The 20,023-nt window shown below is 43.8% G+C and overlaps 1 protein-coding gene across 1 annotated transcript in view; it reads left to right on the top strand.

Moving 5' to 3' along the window:
- The window catches only part of Col22a1 (collagen type XXII alpha 1 chain), a 212,628-nt gene that overhangs the window by 120,197 nt on the left and 72,408 nt on the right, over positions 1-20,023 (top strand). Inside the window, 3 exon segments of the mRNA XM_057791877.1 lie at positions 326-370; positions 5,985-6,062; positions 18,573-18,608. Coding sequence (XP_057647860.1) covers positions 326-370; positions 5,985-6,062; positions 18,573-18,608 — 159 coding nt within the window.

Genomic DNA, 20,023 nt, shown 5'->3' with positions numbered 1-20,023 from the left:
GTGCTACCCCAGGTCTCTGTAGTGCAATAAAGAAGAAGGAGATTAAGCTTTGGGGTCATGGGGTCAGGTGAGCCTGGCTTTTGGGAGCCCTTAGCATGAAGATCGGAAGAAAAAAACCACACCAAGGGATAGAGGGGCTTGTTTTTGTCCACATGGGGCAGGAAGCGGCAGCGTCAGAAATCATACCCAGGCCCTATGACTGAGTGTCCTCACCTTGCAGTGACAGTCCCCTCTGTAGCTGTTCTACTCCTGCTCCAGCAGAGGGCAGGCAGCCTGGTATGTGGTGAGGGCTTCCGCTCTAATGGGTCCTTGTTCATTTCAACAGGGACTTCGTGGACCACCTGGGTTACCTGGCCCCTTAGGAACCAAGGTAAGTGCTTGTCCCAGCAAATTAGAGATGGTACGTATGGCACTTGGAGAGTGGGGACCTTCTAATTATATGCATCTCTGGTCACCTCAGCCATTCCCACATTTCTCATTCTGAGACGCGAAGTGTTGTACACAGCAGGGCTTCATACAGGCTAATTAAATGAGCTTCAGACAAGCTAATTAAAAAACGCTGCTGGCTTTCACCTGGCCAAGCCACGGTCCAAGTCCTCTCTTGTTACTGGTGAAGTCTGAGTAGTAGATGATCCCAAACTTTAACATAATTCTAATAGGAATCTAGGCGTCTGGTGTGTGTATTGGGGCAGGGGAAGGGGGTGCTGGTCTAAACAGCCCAGCACTATCCCAACACTGCTCTCTTTCCCCAAGCCGTGGCATAAACGGTGGGGCGGGGTAGGGAGGGGAGAAGCTGCAGGGAGCATTTTATGGGCCAGCGCTGGAAATCGGTTCCTATGTCCACCCACTAAATTCTAGTGACCTTCATGACAAAGGAAGGCCAGAGAATGTCACCTAGTTGGGCATCAAAGAGGAAAAAGGAAATGGACGAATACCAGCCAAACTCTCCCTCAATTCATCGGCAACCATGGACAAAATGGATATGTGGAACGAAGGATCCATACAGAAAGACCTTGGGGCAATCCCCTGCTTGCTCAGGGGGATATTGTCTTTGCAGGCACATGGTTGCCGATGAATTGACCCTGTTGACAGGGGTGTCACACCACATATCCTTTTTGTCCATATATCCTTACTGGAGCTGCTGAGGGACATGGATAGCTCTCCCATTCTAACGACCTCAGGGCCAGCTCTCCCAACTGCCACAGGCAGCCAGGAGCAGGGGTGGGGGTGGTTCTCTCCCTTGCCCCTACTACTGTATGGCAGATGAGGAGTGGGATCATATCCTCCAAGCTCACCCTCCGGTTCACCCACACCCCTGTCAACAGGGTTAATTCATCGGCAACCATGGGCCTGCACCAACTGTTCCCCTTAAATGTCCACTCATCACACTGTTGATGTACAAATGTGTAAGATACTGTGTTTGAGGAATAAAGGTTCCCACTTTGAAGGCATGTAGAAAGTAAGTTGAAATTCAAGAACATCTTTATTTGGAAATGGATTGCTCAGGGGGACCGCAGAGGAGGGGATGCAAGGGAGAAGGGAAGGGAGAGAGAGATGGAGAGAGATCTTCAGCCCTGTCCCAGGTATGGAGAAGGCGTACCTCTTGGTATTAATGGAGGAAGTGGTCTAGAAGTTTCCTTCAGCATATCTCATTGCGTCCTGGTTGGTGGTAAAACAGGCAGCTCAGTGAGGAACACTTGCTTCCTGCAAAGTGAGCATGTTTGGACTTTATAGGGAACTTACTGTGAATTCCAGCTCAACTCTCTCAAGGTAGAAAGCAAATGGCTTTAGCTTTCTGAGATTGTTACTTTCCTATTTGAAGAGGTAAAGAATATTTGACACTAAAAGGGCTCCTTGGGAGTGAAATGATCTTATGTCATAGAGCCGTTGTTTGATAATTTCTATCTTTTTGCAGAACCCCAAACTTATTCACACATTCCTCTCTGGAGTGTAGGTTCCAGATGCTAGCTCTGGGCTCTGCTCCCTCTTACCCACTGGTCCTCTTGCTCTCAGTGACAGAGTGCTAGGTTTATTTTTGTGTCCTTTGGGGGCCATTTTCTGAAAGTGTCCTTCCATTAAGCTGGGAAGTGGTTTCTTGAGGGAATTTTTAGCATCACAATAGGCTATAGGCACAGATGGGGCCAGACCTGGCCGTTGGGCAGAAAAATCAATCATGGACTCGCGGCTGCTAAGTTGGGTCAGAATATGCTAAGCATGGTCTATCCTCTGGGGTATAGGAGAGAAGCTTATTTTGGGGAAGGCAGAATTCAGCGTCTGACACAGTGCAGCTGATGAAGATTACTTGTTTTCACATCCAGGCAGAGGGCATTAAAGCCAATATGTGACTTTATGGCAGACACTTGGTGCATAGATACATAGATATCTACTCTATATTTGAGATATGTGGTGGTAGATTTTATTGAATAGGCAAATGAGTAGGGAGTCTACTTTCATGCAGTTTACAGGGAAGCCAGAGGTGAGATGGACACACGGATAACGTGTGACATTGTGAAGATTAATGGAGATGTATGCATATAGCTAAAGTCTAACAGATGATAGCCAGAGAGGGCAGGCTCAGATGCTCTGTGGAAAGGGAGTGACTGGACCAAGCCAGTGACTGGGTCTGTGTTTTGGGGAGATTGGGTCATACACGTTTCAGCATGCTCTCAGAGGCAATGGCACGTACAGGAAGCAGGGGTGTGTCTGTTACTTTGCTATTGATGTGGCAGAATACTACTGCAAAAAGCAAGTCAAGGAAGATGGACTTTATTTTGACATGCAGTTGCAGAGTGGGTTGAGTCCATTATCAGGAAGGTACGGCATCCAGAGTGTGAGGTCAGCCTGACAAGGTTTTAACCATACAGAGGAAGCATCACACTAGGCTCAAGGAAAGAGAGGTTGGGGTATAAACCCAGCTGGAAGTAAAGAGATTAGATTGTACCCATATGCGAGAAGCAGGAAGCAGAAGGTAAGGGGAGAGGGGTGGGGAGGGAGTGAAAACAGGAAGTGGGGACCATCTATAAAACCTCAACCCCATTCCCACCCTAATGAAGTACTCCCTCCAGGAGCACTGCACTTCCTTAAGTTTCTGTGACCTTCCCAAACAGTGACACCAACTGGGGACCAAATGTTCCAATGCATGAGCCAGTAGAGCGCATTTCTTATCAAGACCATTACACACGGGGTATAAACATCAGCACAGAAGAACACAGATTCATAGTGTAACTTGTCATTGGAGGGTCAGGGTTACTGATGTACACGGAATGTGGCTTTGGGAAGGGAGAAGAGGATAGCCACAGCAGGGAAGTCTGCATCAGTCACTTCAAAGCAAACCCAAGGTTCAGAAGGAACGGTTTCATTTGACTTTATATGTGTCCATCTGATTTTTCTTTCTGCTAACATCAGTAAAATGGGCACAGTATAACTGGAGTAACTCGGTGTGTCTCTCAACTTCGTAGTCACTTCCCTTCGAGATGATTGCACAGAAGATGCAGAGGATCTTGGTAGAATCATAATATTTTATTGATGAAAGTCTTAAGGTGTAGAGACACCATGAGGCCTTCCCAGGGTTACAGTAGGGGCCTGACATTATCTTGACAAACCAAGCAACACTCAGCTATGCCTGAGATATTCCTACCTCAATCTCCACTCTTGTAAAGAGCCGTTGGCAGATGACCCATGGGTCAAGATGGGTCAGGTTTGCCTTTTTTTTTTAAATTAATTTCTTTGTCCCCTTCCTTGTACTTCTTAATCAGATTTTCTAGATCCAAAGCATGTTATACTTTCAAGACCTAGCCATACTACATCAATATAAAGAAATGGAATGCACTAAATAGGAATTTGAAGGGAAATTAGGAAAGATCTAGTAGAATAGTTGCGGGTGGGGCAATGGCTGATCTGTTTCTCGGGGATCACCAACAGCTGGTGGCATAGCCAGGTTGGGCTTGGGAGGACAAGGAAGGGCAATAGCAGGAATTAAGGGGGCTTAATGAGGGATTTGGGTTTGGGTTTTTACTTTTTTTTTGGTAAGGACTTTGTAAGTTTCGTTCTTCCCATCTTCATGACTGATACTCCACTTGAGGACTTAGCAGTAAATACTGACAGTAAGCAGGCATCGTGACTGAATTGCAAGTAGGGATTAGAGCCCAGATCTCGGCTTACAGCGACACACAATGAGTGTTGGCTGACTGAAGATCTAACTGTCGTCATCACGGAAACAAGAAAAGCAAATCACCTTAGCAGCATGGCTTTTCTTCTTTATCTTTGAATAATGTCTCTTATTGATTCATCTTTGAAAATTTCATACATGTACACAATTTATCTCGATCATCATCATCCTCCCACTTAGCCCTCTCCAGATTTCCTTGGGCTTCCCAGTACATCTCCCTCCCAACTTCATGGTTTTTTTGTTTTGTTTTGTTTGTTTGTTTGTTTTTGTTTTGTTTTTTTGGAAAGAAAAATAACCCACTGGAGGCAATCTTGGCTTCCTGTATGGATGTGTAAGTGGGGCTCTGCACCAGGGATGGGCGCCCTGCCAGCTGTTTTCAGAGATGCTTTCCATACTGCTGGCAGTTGTTAGTGCAGAGACTCAATGTGCTAGGAGTAGGTGGACGTGGATATCAGCTCTAGAAGAGACATCCTTACTACCCTCTGACACACAAGGCTCCGGAAACACTGAGAAGCAGGAGTAGCCGTTAGGGGCAAAAATATAGCTTATTTATTATCTATTTTTGATGCTTAAAAACAATGTTAACATTTCTTAGAGTCAGCTTTCTGATTGTAGTCCCTTTGGCTCTTTTCTGAGCTGGTTGACTTAAGGGATATTAAGTGGTCTAAGCAAGGACACCTGCCACTGCTTTGTCAGACTGGAGGGATAGAGCAATCCCTTATGTAATACTGCCATGTTTGTTGAATTTGGGTTGGGAGAAACAGTCTTAGGCATATCGCATCCCTGATGTTGCCTGTAGTGTTGGGGAGGCATGGCGAATAAACTCATTAGCAACTAGGTATCCCAAATCTGAACATTTGTGCAAAGTGTGGCGATCCAAGACTGGAAAAGCCTGTGTTAGCACCAATTAGGATTGCTGCCCGTGCAGAGCCGGCTTTGGTCAGAGATGCTTCTTTGTCTGCCACTGAGGGAGTTAAACAGCAGAAACTGGAACCTCTGCTTCCTTCTACGGGAAACAGCAGTGTTTACTCCTTTCTTCTCCCATCAAGTTCAGAATGTCACACATGTCACACGGCAAGAACAGCAGCAAAAGCAGCAGTTGGCTTGTGCGGGCTGAGTGACAGGGCCACAGTGCATTCTCTTTCTGCTTAGCCCTTTTAAGCAGTGTGCTACCAGGCTGACTCAGCTGTTCCTGCGTGCCTCTCTGGTAGGTGAGGACACATGCTCAGGACACTTGTCATAAGTCAGCAGTTCATGAGTGCCGAAGCCACAATTTAAAGTTGAACTTCCAGTACCCAAATCCATCCTTTTAACTACATTGCTGGAAGCTTTGCTCTTACTTGAGTTATCTTTGAGGCTCCTTCTCCGAACCCTGGAAGAACTACTCATGAAGTGTAGGTATTGGGAAGGTTTTGAAATATTGATGTGTTTATTTTCTGATGATGTGGGGTCTGAGTTGAAATGTGGGTGCACGTCTGCTTAGGATGAGGGTGTGATGTGCGTGGGGGAAGCACCATAGCTAGGTGGTCTGCACTTGGGGAGCATACTTAGTTTTCTAATCACAATTGGGGTCATGCTGAAATTGGGGCTACTTTGAGAGGTATGTGTTCACAGTCGTAGAGCTCTGGTTCACGTAACGCTGGACTAGGAGGGAGGATTGGCTTCTTTGGTGCATCAGGGAATGGAACATGAAGGATAGGTTGTGGGTGAGGAGCTGATGGCGCAACAGTCAGGATTCTGTGGGAAGCATAATCCTGTACATTCTTCCTGATCTTGTCAGCACTAACCTGTTCATCTTCTTTTTCTATCTCCCTAGGGTGACCGAGGAACACCTGGGATCCCTGGCTCTCCCGGCAGCCGTGGCGACCCAGGCATTGGGGTTGCTGGTCCACCTGTGAGTCCTTGTTTAGCTAATGTCCTTGTTCTTAGGTTACACTCACACTGCAGATTCCTGCGGGCTCCCTTGGGAGTCTGCAGCGTAGGTTCCTGTAGAGACAGTCCTGTTTCAGCTGATGTGGCAGCAGGCTCTGCGTCCTTGGGTCCATTGAATGCAGGGTTTGTATACATGGCTGCAGTTGGTACAAAACTTGTAGTACTTCTAATGGGAATAAGAAGAATACAGCTTTTGGACCAATGCATGGGGTATGATTCAAAACAAGGGCAACAAATTAACAAATCTCACCAATTTTGTATTTGTTCTTCATAATTCCATTACATGCATATGAAGTACATATACTTGGGTCACCATTACCTTCGTTTCCTTCCTCCTTCTACTGAAGCCCTTCTTCCCACCAAGTTGTCCTATTTCCATGACTCTTGCTTATTGCAAGACTGAATTTAATTAGGGTCGCCTGTGTGAACACAGCTGTGGGCTTATTTACTTGAACAAGGAAACTATACAAGGGACTACCACTGAGGGTATGACTTGTTTCCCCAGCAAACGTGTGTAGCTCCTCAGGGTTGGGTGGGGTCTTTTTAGTCCTGCGCTTTTCTGTGATGCAGTGTTGATGTGAGCCTAGCCTTTAACAGCTGAGCCATCTCTCCAGTCCGCGGTGTTGATGTGGCCAGCATTGTGCAGGTAGTTTCTGCTCTTGTCATTTCACACAGTGTAAGACTCATAGAGCTTGTAGCTCTGCTGCCTCTGAGGTACACAGGCTCCTCCATGTTCTCAGCCAATGGAGGTTCACTCTCTCTGTCCTCAGCCAGGCATCCCCTGTGGAAGACACGCTTTGTCTGTATATACGTGATGAAGTTTAGACTGTTTTCGGTGAAGAACTAGATTTCTGTTGTTGAGATTGGAATCATGTTTTGCGTCTTTTCACCATCACAGAATTGTCTTTTCTTCCCCCTGTCACTGAATGGTAGTTTTCAGAACTTAAGGACAACTTTCAATCTGAGGCTTTCTCTTCTCCCATCTGCTCTCTTCTTTGCTAAAGGCAAGATATTGATTCAGCTTCAACCGCATCTTTTTTCTTGACAGTCAGCCATGTCTTACTATTACTTGAGAGAAACTCACACTCAGCTATGCCTAAGAATAGCTCAACTACCCACATATAATTATTATTGTAAGCCATGTGCCCAGTCTAACTTCACCCCTGCTAAACATAACAAAACAGCACATGGCCTTGTCTCTGCATTTTCCACAATTTGAGAAATGCAGACCACAACCAAAAAGATCTCAGTAGCATTCTTTTCATTATTTTATGGAGAATTTCATATAGAGTTCTGTATTCACATCATCTCCCTCACTCAGCTCCTCCTGTGTCCATCTCCAACTCCTTAGCATATTCAGGACCTCTTATCTTTACTACTGTGTGTGTGTTTGTAAATACAACCTGCTGAATTCAGGTAGTGTTGCTTGCGTGTTTATGTGCTAAGGGCTGACTACTTGGTATTAGATAGCTATCGGTCGCCTTTATCTCTTCATTTAGGGCTGGAGTTTGTAACATTTCCCCTACCCACAATATTGTTGAGATTTCCTGGGTGCAAATTCCCTGTCATATACAGAAGAAACACTCTTCTGGTAGACATCTTGATCCTTAGACTCTTGGAATCTTTCTTCCCCCGTCTTCTATAATGTTCTTTGAGCCTTTGGTGTAAAGAGTTGTATTGTTGATGTGTCACTTGAAGTCGGACATGCCATTGTCAGTGTTCTTTGCATTTTGACCAGTTGTGGATTTCTAGAATGTTCTTTGCTGCAAAATGACATTTCTTTGTTGTGGGTTGAGAGCTACATTTATCTGTGGGCATAAGAATAAGTATTTAAATGTGGTTAGCAATTCTTCTGGCTGAGGACAGTGGCAGTAGGGGGCTCTCTAGGGTCTGTGGCCTTACCACTGTGAATACTTGGCTACATTTACAGTACCAGGCATAAATTATCTCTTTTTTGAGCAGCCCTTAAGTCAAATCAGACTGCATTTGTTTACTCCAAAGATGTAAGTGGCACTGTTGTGTTTTAGGGGCTATCTTGTTGTGTTGGTCATTGTTATTGTTCATAGGCTAACTAACATAATTTTTCATACATAACTCCCAAAGAAAGAATGATCTAATTTATTTTCTACAATATCGCATAAAATAAAAGTTCCCTTTGCTTTTGTCTGTAGCCTTCATGCATCTGAGTCAGGTTAGAGTTCCCTCCTCACACATGGTTCTCTGTTCTTCCACTCTCCCACAGGCCTGAGGGCCTCCCCACTGGAAAAGACCATCTGCTTCTGCTTCCTACCAGCAATGGGGACCCCTTCAAGGTGTCAGAATTGCAGTGGAGCTCTCGGTCTTGCCACAGACACTGTGGCAGGAGCAAATGAATTCCCTTATGGGAGCTCTGTCTGGTTTGTTTTCTTTCACGGGAAATTTCAGCTGGAATTTCTGACAATCAACACCCTCCGTCACATCCATTGTATTTTCTGTCTTGGACTTTTATTTATTTTAGTGTCTAGTAATTCAAAGGAACAAAGATAAATAAACAGTAGCCCAGACTTATTTCTGAAGTCCTCCTCTCAGAAGGGCCCCTTTCCCTAGAATTAGGAGTTTGACCTTATGAACTTGACCCTTAGAGCAGAAAGTGCCATGTTGTGTGCCTGGGATGTGCTTGTCCCCTTGTGTCCTGCCTTCTCCTCAGGGATACACCCCATTAAGCTCATCTTTCAGCAGTCCATGCTGAATGCCTAGGATGTGATTGTCCCCTTGTGTCCTGTCCACTCTCCAAGGATACACTGCATCGAGCTCATATAGACAACCAGGCAACAGAGGTGGCACAATTCACCCCAAATCCAACTAGCAGAAATCACCATGAAATATCTTCCTGCCTAGCTGATTCCACAGGAAAAATAATTTGCTAACTGCAGCCAAGAAAGAGACTGTAAATCAACTCTTTAGTGCATTCCTACCACCTGGGCTTATTAAAAGCTTCCTGGCTGATGAAATCTTATTGCATTGCCATAAATCTCATTGGCCAGCAGCCTAAGCTGGTGCTGGCCCGAGGAGCTACATGGGAGGGAGTTCAAGGACTTGCTGATAGCAGGTGTGGAAAGGAGGTGAGGAAGGATGTGTCGAGGTATTGGGGAACATGGATCTTTCCTGAGCAGCCCAATGTCTCTCTCTGTTCCATGCTGGGGTACAAAGGATCATATCCTGCACCCTATGCTTAGAGAAGATGGGCTTTCCTTCAGAGTTAAGGTAGGTCTCCAAAGCATGAGTTTATTTGAGAAATGATCTCAGAAATCTACTCTTAGATGATGACAAAGTAAGTCAGAGATAAGAAGAGAACCGAGGTAGAGTTTGTTATCGAGCAGGTGGGCACTGTGGGCAACTTTGTCTCTACTGACTTCTGGGTGACTACATGGTACATTCCCAGAGACTCCTGCAAAAAGAGCAAGGGAGCTGGAGTGTTAATGTACCAATACCGTAACTAGTGAGCTGTTCCCAGGAACCATCAGTCAGACCTTGGGCTTGAGCCCCACATGTCCCTCTTGCTAAAGAAGCCGTGGACAAAAACATGGAGTAGATTCTGTTGTAGGTTGCTCTCTGCCTCTTGCCTCATCCAGAGCGTGTTCTTCAAGGCTTTGCTACCCTCTGTAAGAGAGCCAGGAGCTGGTTTGTTGACCCTTGCTCCATCAGCAGACAAGAGGCAGTAAGGTGGTGCAGCTGCTTGTGGTTTTAGCTTCTTGCTATAGGGTCTTCACAAACAAAATCCTCCTTTCATCTTCACGTTGTTTCTGATCTTCCTTTGTAAGATTTAAGAGCTAAATCATGACCTCATTCAGGCTTTGGGGAGATCAAAGTGCTCTTGGATACCAGGAACTTTGTAAGCATAAGACGCTCACTGAGAGCCATATAACCCAAGACAGACTCTTTCCTATTCCAGCCATCAGTTTCCCTGTATCAGCAATTACCCGACCAAGTATCATCAATTTCAGCAGCGCCATCAGGGGAACTGGGACAAATGTGGCGTGATACTCTTGAAAATGATGTCTAGACTCCTATCTTTGCTTCTGTGATGTCATTGAGTTCCTCTTTAGTACTTCAGCACCTTCAGATTCTGGCAGTTAGCTGTAGGATGCCTTGACCAGTGAAGAAGCTCAGTGCACACACACTGGGGCATCCTTACAGTTCTTCAACTGCTTGATAGTTTTAAGAGTGATAGAAGGACCAGAGTCAACTGATTTCAGGCAAGGAAGTATTTTGAATGCACCACACAAGTGTGTTCTGTGCATTTCTCTAGTTTCTATGGAATAATATAAAAGTCATAGAGCGAGCAGCCTCTGAAATGTGAGAATTAGAATCATGTTATCCACCATCACCTGCCTCTGGCTGGCAGTTTGAACGGAAGCCCCAGGTGAGGTCTTCCTCCTTTGTTCTCATGTAATCCTTCCAACAGCCTACCAGACCATCTCTGCTTGCCCATGTGTGAGGAAGCAAACCTAAAGATATGAAGCCATTTCCATGAAGGCAAATGGAGGGTATGGGGAGCTGGCCTTGAACACTCAGCACTCTGAAAGCAGACGTCTCAGTGTCTCTTCTAGCAGGGCAGAGGGGATGTGTCCACTTCGTATGTATGGCCTTCAGTGCTTCTTATGTGTTTTCATGTTCTTAATTGCTCCTGGACCTGACTTGCGTAGCCATCCAAATGCTTTCTCCATTTATATATCTTATCTGTCTGATTTGATACCCTTTAGTTTTAGAAAGAGAGAATTAGGTTAGGTGTTGTTGTAGGGAGCCACTTGTTTATTCCCAGCTGCCCAGACTCCCAAAAATAATCACTCAGAAACTGTATTATTTAAATCACTGCTTGGTCTGTTAGCTTTAGCTTCTTGTTGGCTAACTCTTACATCTTAATTTAACCCATTTCTATTAATCTGTATATCGCCATGTGGCTGTGGCTTACTGGATAAAGTTCCATCTGGCGTCTATCTCTGGCAGGGCTACATGGCTTCTCCTGACTCCACCTTCTTTTTCTGATTGTACCTTTTCCAGTCTAGCTATAATCTGTTAAGCCATTGGCCAAAAGCCAATTTCTTTATTCATTAACCAATAAAAGCAACACATATATAGAAGGACTTCCCACACCATTCCTTTTTTTTCTGTTTAAATGAAAAGGAAGGCTTTAACTATAACATAGTAAAATTACATATAACAAGAGTTATCAAGGAAGAATTACAGTTACAATATTTGTATCTATTTTATCTTTTATCATAACTAAGGAAAATTATAACTATGTATTCTTCAACTCCATCAAAGACTCCAGAAGGATATAATATAATACCTAAGTTAACAGGAAGTGCACTGTAAGCAACTTCCAAAACTCTAGAATTGACAGAGGCATCTTGCTGCCTAGACAGTCATCCCAAGTTCTTCTGTACTAATGAGCCATCCATCTTCAGCCTACTGGCCGATAGTATCCAGCAGACTTTTCCATGAAGCAGGGAATTTCAAAGACAGTTCTGCCTGTATTGGCAGTTTTTCAGTCACTTTCTTCTTTGTACTGCAAAATGTCTGACAGACTCTTTCATGAAGCTAGAACACAGAAGGACAGTTTCACTTTCTTTAGGCAACTTCAGCAGTTATTTTTATGTGGATTCTGCATGTCCAGTTCATACAGCATAGCATCTAGAAGTCCAGGCAAGAGCAGTTTCTTGCCCAAATGGCTAACAAACTTCATAAGGGCCTCTTTAACGCCCATCTTCCTCTTGAAGTAATTGGTGCTGCCAGGAGCAGATGTGTCTCATTGTCATGAAAAGTCCTAAGTTATTAAAATATTTTAAATGCCATATTATGAAGGTTTCTGAAAGATTGGAATAATACCTATCTAACTGAAATACTTCTCTACATATCTAGAAAACCTAACTAACATGACTACAAGCTTGACTGTTGTAGATGGTTATCTATGAACCTATATTTCTTAATTTTACATTACATTTTTAAATGAGCTGCACAAACACAATACCTTAATCAAAATACATATGTACATAAATATACATATAACAAAACTGACCTAAAATTTGTATCAATAGACCAAGATCCATGCCAATGCAAAGTATTCATATCTATATCATATCCCCCTTTAAATGTAAACAAACATTTATAAACAATATTTGGGAATTTGGGCATAGTTTTCTCTAAGCTTCTTTCTGATTTTTGTTGGGCAAAGTAACTTTTGTGGGTGTTCACTGTGGCCTTTCAGGAGGTCATGGTTCATTGACCCACATTCGTCTGAAAGAAATCCACAGGTTCTCATCTTCCGTGGAAACAGAAGAACCTCTTTTCCAAAGTAACAAATCCTTAGACCCAAATTTCAGAATTACAATACCTTTAAAATGTATGGGTTGATTTAGCTTAGCAGCCCATAAAACAAAATTTCTCTCTGTACTTAGTTCCTTCACAGTCAAAAAATTCAAAGAAAATACAATAATATACATAATCTAGAATCTTTGTATATATTCCATCTTTATGTGGCTTATTTTTCTTACTCTATTTTTCTACAAGTAATCTTTACTCCTTTAACCTATGACTGTCTCTACTCTGTCTCTCTTTTTTTTTTTAATATTTATTTATTATGTATACAATATTCTGTCTGTATGCCTGAAGGCCAGAAGAGGGCACCAGACCTCTTTACAGATGGTTGTGAGCCACCATGTGGTTGCTGGGAATTGAACTCAGGACCTTTGGAAGAGCAGGCAATGCTCTTAAGCACTGAGCCATCTCTCCAGCCCCCTGTACTCTGTCTCTTTAAAGAATTTGTTTTTTTTTAAAAAAAACATAATACTTCTTTTTATAATTCTCTATACTCTTTTCTTCTCTCTCCCAAGCCTATGTACATTTCTTAAAAACACACTGTGTCTCATTTAGAGAACTTTTATGTCTGATTCTGTCTTATTGTGTATCTGTAATTATTTTCTGACCAGGACTGCTTCTTAAAATGCCTAAGCAGGCATGGCTAGGGCCAACATGGCCTTGCCTGCTTGCCCTGCCCAGTTCAACATGGTGAAAATCTGTTTATTGCTTCTGAGAGTCATTCTCTCTGCCCCAGATCCAGTGTCAGGTCGCAGCAGGTCTGTGTTGTCATTAAGCAAGTTGTAACACTGTGTTCACAAACCCCATTTAAATGCTCAGCCTCCTGAAAGAGCTAGAGTTTGTGCTTTTAGCATGGACCAGGAAGTTACTGTTTAGAAATTACACTTTTTTTTTGTGCTCCCGCTGAATCAAGAACACCTCTCTTAAAGGAGCTGCAGCGTGCCGCCAGCAAGCAGAGCCCATCTGATAAAAAAAAAAATGTGACTAAACTTTGTCTAGAATTCCTTTCCAAGTCCTCTCAGGTTTTATGTGGATTTATTTGGCACACGTTGGCATGGCAGTCTGTTTGGGGGGGGGGACTGCTTGTTCATTCCAGGCTGCCCAGACTCCCAGAATAATCACTCAGAAACTATATCATTAAATCACTGCTTGTCCTATTAGCTCTAGATTCTTATTAGCTAACTCTTACATCTTAATTTAACCCATTTTTTATTAATCTGTGTATAGCCACATGGCTGTGGCTTACTGGATAAAGTTCTGTCTGGTGCCTGTCTCTCTAGGGGCTACATGGCTTCTCCTGACTCCACCTTCTTTCTCTGTATATATCTTTTCCAGTCCAAAGAACTGAGTCAGTACTTTGAAGACCATCCTTCCCCAGGTGATTTCATAGTTAAAAAAGAAAGGAGCAGAAGCATATTTGCATATCCTGACCACCTGTCAGGATGGCACTGAGCTATCTTAACTTCAGAAAGGGGCCAGGCAGTCACCTCCTGAGTTAGGAGGTGCAATTATGCCTGTTAGGCTCCCAAACTCTGATGGTCAGACAATGGTGAATGGGCCTGCATTTCTCGGCCTCCACATCCCTGTTTGCCTTTTCTTATCCTCTTGATTCTCTTGTTTTGAATCATGACCAGGAATACATACTTTTATCCCCTACATATTTTTAGACTTTATTTATGACAAATAAGAACTTTTAAAATGTTTAGTACAGCCCCATCATCACACATGGAAAACGGAGCGCCAAGGATGCTGCCACCACTTCTCTCTTGCTTGTCTCACTCGGCTGTTTTCTGTCTGAATCAAGAGCCAATTGAGCCAATAGCAATTGCTCAATCTTTAAAAAGAGAACTCTGGCTGATTTGTAGACTCCCTCCCCCTTTTGATTCTGTTACTTGTTTATAGAGAAAGTTGGGATTATTCTTATTTTGATTCACTGGGGCTTGTTTTCGGCTTGCTAACAAGGATTCGCTGATCACACAGTTTAGCAGGAGCCACCACCCCTGTGGCTCTCATTAGTCAGTACCCAGGTCCAGAGGTTTGATCAGACTCAGGTTTGATGTTTTTGGCAGGACTTCACAGATGGCCTGTTGCACATCAGGAGGCACCTAGGATGTCTGGTGGTTCTTTTTTTTTTTTTCTGTGATGTTCACACCTTTTGATGTCCAAAACCCCATCAATTAATGCATGAAGGGCTACAAATTGGTGCTACGGCAGTTCTGTCAGCTGATTCTTCTGTCTTTATTAGCTGGACCATTTCTCTGTAGAGGGAAGTTCTCTCCTCTACAGCCCATCTGCTGAGCTCATATACCCAGTGCTAGAAATGCTGGGTGTCCCTCATGGAATGCTGTCACTAAATGTCTCCACAGAGAGTACTCATTAGACTTGCTTGAATATTTTTAAAGAATGCTCGAACCCAGAGATTTAAATGCATTTTGTGTTTTCATATATCTTTTTGGTCCTCAAATTGTTTTTAGCTTACTCCCCAAAGAGCATAGCTATTCAAGTTGACCCTGAGTCCTTTGAGACAAGCTTAGCTGTCTTTGGTAACTCCCTTGCTGTCTGTGGTGTGTCTAGGTTTGTCATGTTTGTGTGTGTTAGCTAAGATGACTTTTGAACATGCTCATTATGTGTGAGTTGCCCTTCTAATCACTGTGACCAACCAAGACAATCCCGAAGGCTCATCATTTGGGAGATACAATCCATCATGGCTGTTTATGCATGGCTGTGGGGTCAGCTTACAACTGAAGCAGCAGGAGCAGGTTATACCTGCTTGTGCTCTGAGAGCTACTAGGGACTGTAGTTTAGGTGGGGACCAATCCCAGGCTATAACCCTTGGATTCTACAGCAGCTACCCTCTTCCTCCGGGTAGGCTCCACCTCACTAATGTATCTATCAGATCTTGCCCAATAGCATCCTCATCTCAGGACCAATTGTTGAGACATGTGCACTCCTGGGACCATCACACTCTCAAATCATAACAGAGTACCCAGTCTTACAAAAAGATGCTAGACTTCAGAACTAGGAAGGAAATGATTATGCAGTCCCCTTCTATGGCCCTGAAAATATTTTAATTGATTTTTTTAAAAAAATAATATTTGTATACATCGTATTTTGATCATATTTCTCTCCTACTCCTTCCTCTTATTCTTCCCAGATACATCTCTAAGTCTATCCCAAATCCATCTCCTCTTTTTAAAAATAATTTGTATAGTCTACTGAGTCCGGTTGTGCTATGCATATACTCAGGTGTGGGACTCTCCATTAGAGTGTAATTGATCTCCCATGAGCCACATCCTTGAAAAATACTGACTTTCCCTCTCTCAGAAGCCACCAACTGTCCATGGTTCTACAGTTGGGAGGGTGTGGCCTTCTACTCCCTCCCTGTTGGAGTGTTCACTGGCTTGATCTAATGCAGGCAACCGTGACTACTGTGAGCTCAGGAGCACAGTGGTCCTGGCATGTCCAGAAGATACTGTTTTGCTCTGGTCTTCCCTCACCTTGGCTCTAAGTCTTTCATCCCCCTCTTCTGTGATGGTCCTTGAGTGTTGAGGAGAGGGGTATGGCATAGGTGTCCTGTTTATGGCTGAGCATTCTGCTTTATTCTTTACACTTTCGTCAGTTGTGGGTTTCTGTGTTAACTTTCCTTCACTGCCCAGAAAGCCTTGGAAAGTACACTGTGAGTAGCTGTGGGATGCTTTTTATGGTACAGATATCAGGTGGCTTTTCCACTCTGTATTTTCTTTTATTTTTAAGAACACGAGGAAAAATGATCATCTAGTTTTGTATTATAATTGGAAAAAAATTCAGAGAGTTAAAAGAATTTTCTTAAAATCAAGCTGGGTGTTGGTGGTGCATGCCTTTAATCCTAGCACTCTGGAGGCAAAGGCAGGCAGATCTCTGTGAGTTCAAGGCCAGCCTGGTCTACAAGAGCTAGTTCCAGGACAGGCTCCAAAGCTACAGAGAAACCCTGTCTCAAAAAACCAAAACAAAATAAAAATGTAAAGAATTTCTTAAAATCAAACAGCTAATATTTGATAAAGCTAAGATTTGAAACGGACAACTTTGAATGCAAAGTCCTTCCATCAAGTAGCATAAGAAAGTAATTTGGAACCTGACTTGATGAGCAAGTTAAATGTTTTAAAGTTAGAGCTTAATTATAAAACAAAGCATGACACTAAAAATGGAATGGCGGCATTCCTCATGCCAAGGGCAAGCATACTCTCGTTACATTTCTTTAAATAATATATTACAGCCCCATTGCAAACTACCTGAGCTGAACAAAATTCAGGTTCACAATGCATTATGATAGCAAAATCAGTGGCCTCTGAGCCAATACAGCAGGGGCAACTTCTGAGCCCATAGTTTCACCTGCTTGTTTGACTTCAGCTAATTACTTACTGCATTTCAACTTCAGCTTCTCTGTGTCCAAGGGATAATAGAGGTGTGCAGCATGCAGGCATCCTGCTGGGGCTAACATGAGACTCTGTGTGTGTGTGTGTGTGTGTGTATGGTGTATGTGTGATGTGTATGTGTGTGATGTGTGTGTGCATGCATGCATGTGTATGTGGCATATTTGTGATGTGTAGTGTGTGTGTGTGTGCATGTGGTGTATGTATGATGTGTAGTGTGTGTGTGTGCATGTGGTGTATGTATGATGTGTGTGTGTGATGTGGTATGTGTATGTGTGTGTGGGGGGGCATCTGGTGCTTCTCCTGGCATGGAGAACAAATGTGGAAAGTCCCCTCCTTTGCACACCTCTGAATGCCTTTAGCTAGTCTTCCTTGTGTGTGGATAAGGATTCAGTCATTACTGAAAGCTATGAAAGTTTGAGAAATGGGTAAGAATTTATCAGTGGTTAAATGATGCTGTTCACATTCCAGCGGCATTTATTAGCTGGAATACCTCTGCCTAGAAAATTGCTTGCTCTCGGATGATCATAGCCCAGTTTACAGTGTCTGCAGAAAGAGTGTAGAAGCGGTGTCTGTGGGAATCATTTGCTCATGCTCTACTCAATAGCAGCCTGCAGTGTTGTGGTGGAGACCCTGGCATACAAAGCCTGTGATATTTCCTCCATTAAAAACAAACAAACAAACAACAAACAAAAGAAAAAAACAACAAAAAAAAAAACAGATAAATGTTTGGTTTTTTTTAAATGATCCATTAAATGTCTGAATTGTCGTCATTGTTTATTTCTCTTTGTTTGCTGTGTGTTTCAAACATCTTGATCTAAAGAGCCCTTGTCCTCATTTCCTGCCCACAAAGCTCTAAGAACTATCCCCCCACCCCCACCCCAACAGACCTACTGTCCTCTGGGCTCTGCCTCTCTAGTGTCTCTTTGGATATCTGCTTCCCTTGGTGCTCCACAGTGCACTTGCGATGATGCTTTTTGACTGTCTGGCTGCTCAGGGATGTACACGATAGGGGATCTGGGCACTTCATCACAATACAGGGACAATGGCCTTTATGTGGAAGCTCTTCTCCATCTTGGGAATACTTAACCATGTTCTGGGAGTTGCTACATCCAGCAAGATGCAGGGCATGTTGATCTTAGGACAGAGGCACGACTAACTCCACTGTGTAAGGCCTTCCCAAATGTGAGTCCAGACACCAAGGCATGTCAGCCTTCCATTCGAAAACACCCATCTGCTAGCCGAGGCCCAGGACACAGACTGATCTATTCCTGGGAAACTGAGAGCTGCTCATTGACAAATTAAAATCTGGCCGAGGCAGGAATAACCAGTGCCTCGCTAAGGGTGTGTAAGGTAGGAAACCCTGGGCACACCAGAGGTATGGGGGAGTGGTGGGACAGGACTGAGGAGCCATGTGGGACTAACGGTGGGTGCTGGGTGGCACTTGTTCAAGAAAGAATGGATGAAATTTGGCTTAGCAATGAACTTTACAAAACAGGTTGGTGGTGCATATCTATAGTCCCAGAACTTGGGAAGGGGAGGCAAAATGATCAAGTGTTAAAGGTTTTCTTTACCTACTTAGTGTTTGAGGCCTTGGTTTCATGAGGCCCTGTTTTGTTTCTGTTCTTAAATAATGCCCACAGCATGTTTAAATGTTGAAATGAGCCTTCCTATTTTGTTTGCTAATCTGTTTGTTCTTTTCTTAGGGCCCTTCAGGACGACCAGGAGACAAAGGACCCCCGGTATGGTATGCTTTTAATGGAGGACTGTCAACACTTCTAAATTAGAGACAATCAAAAGTTACTAGAAATGCTTCACACTAGGCAGACTCTTTAAAATGCAAGCATAGACTTGTGAGACATATGGGGAGGAAGGAGTGGGGAGATCATTTAATTCAGCACAACTGTTTCATATTTGGACATACTGAGACTGGCTTCACCTCTTAGCACCTATCCACTACGTAAGTAAAGCCCCAGTTTAGGGAATTTAATCAACTAGCCTGAACTGTTTTTAATTCTGGCTTTACCCAGACACAGAGCCAAGAACATATAAGTTTCTCTTGATTTGTAAGATGGAGGCAGCAATACCTATGAGCCATTGTGGAAGCTCCTTGGGCTGATTTTATGCTAATGCACCAGAACAGCTGCCAGGGTGCATCTGTTCTCAGGAGCAGCCACAATTGTTCTTTGCCACTTTCAAGCACTCACTGAATGTTGGCTGCTGTGTCTTCCACTCCTAAGTCACCTCATGAGCAGAGGAGCTGCATGTCAACAACTGGGCTGATACCCAGCCTTTGACTCTGTGCACATATTTTAAAGTAATGTTTCATTCATGGTTTCTGATTAAGGAGGGCAGGGAGTCTTGGTCCTATTTTGCTAGATGAAGAAACAGAGGCTCAAAGCAATTGAGGTTCATGACCATGAGATTTCAAAGCAAATTATACTAAATAAAGCTGAGGAAGGTGGGACTCTGGATGGAAGGGTGGGTCTGAGGTGAGGTCCACAAAGACTCCAGAGGGAGCAAGGTCACCTCCCCAGAGCAGGTAGTGTGAGTTCAGCCAATGCCCCGAGAAGAGCTGGTTTTTCCCCTTGTAAATTTAAGGTGATGAGTTCTGTTGCCTGTGCCACTCTCTGCTGTTGCCCAGAAAATGTCAACAGAGTGAGAATGGACTTACAGAAAGTGATCAGTGTCATGCACAAGCCAAACTTTTTGTTGGGCCTTGTGCCAAGAAACTTGTGTAACCAATGAGGAGCTCAAGGGGCTGGCTGTCATCAAGGTGCACAGGAGGTGCGTTCTGGATGGGTACCCAGACCTGGTTCTCCACAGAAGTTGTGCCATCCACTCTAGCATGGGGCCAATGCCCAGGGCTCATGTCAGACTCCCAGGGAGGGTTTCTCTGAGCATTGTATCTGCACACAGAACACAGATGTCCACAGAGCACGTCCTGTTCATTAGGGTGTGATGGAGTGCCTTTGACAGATGCATTATTGTTGAATGTCTGTTCGTGCTGCTGGGGTAACACACACTGACGGAAGCATCTCAGGAAGAAAAGGACTGACTTTAGCTCTATTCAAGGTGCGGTCTGTTTTAGCAGGGAATTCAAAGCAGAAGAAGCAGGAAGCAGCTGCTCACACCTCATCCACAGCCAGGAGACAGA

The sequence above is a fragment of the Chionomys nivalis genome, chromosome 17 (genome assembly GCF_950005125.1).
Source record: "Chionomys nivalis chromosome 17, mChiNiv1.1, whole genome shotgun sequence".
Taxonomy (NCBI): domain Eukaryota; kingdom Metazoa; phylum Chordata; class Mammalia; order Rodentia; family Cricetidae; genus Chionomys; species Chionomys nivalis.
The sequence above is the reverse complement of the archived record's forward strand: the minus strand, read 5'-3'. Positions and strand labels throughout refer to the sequence as shown.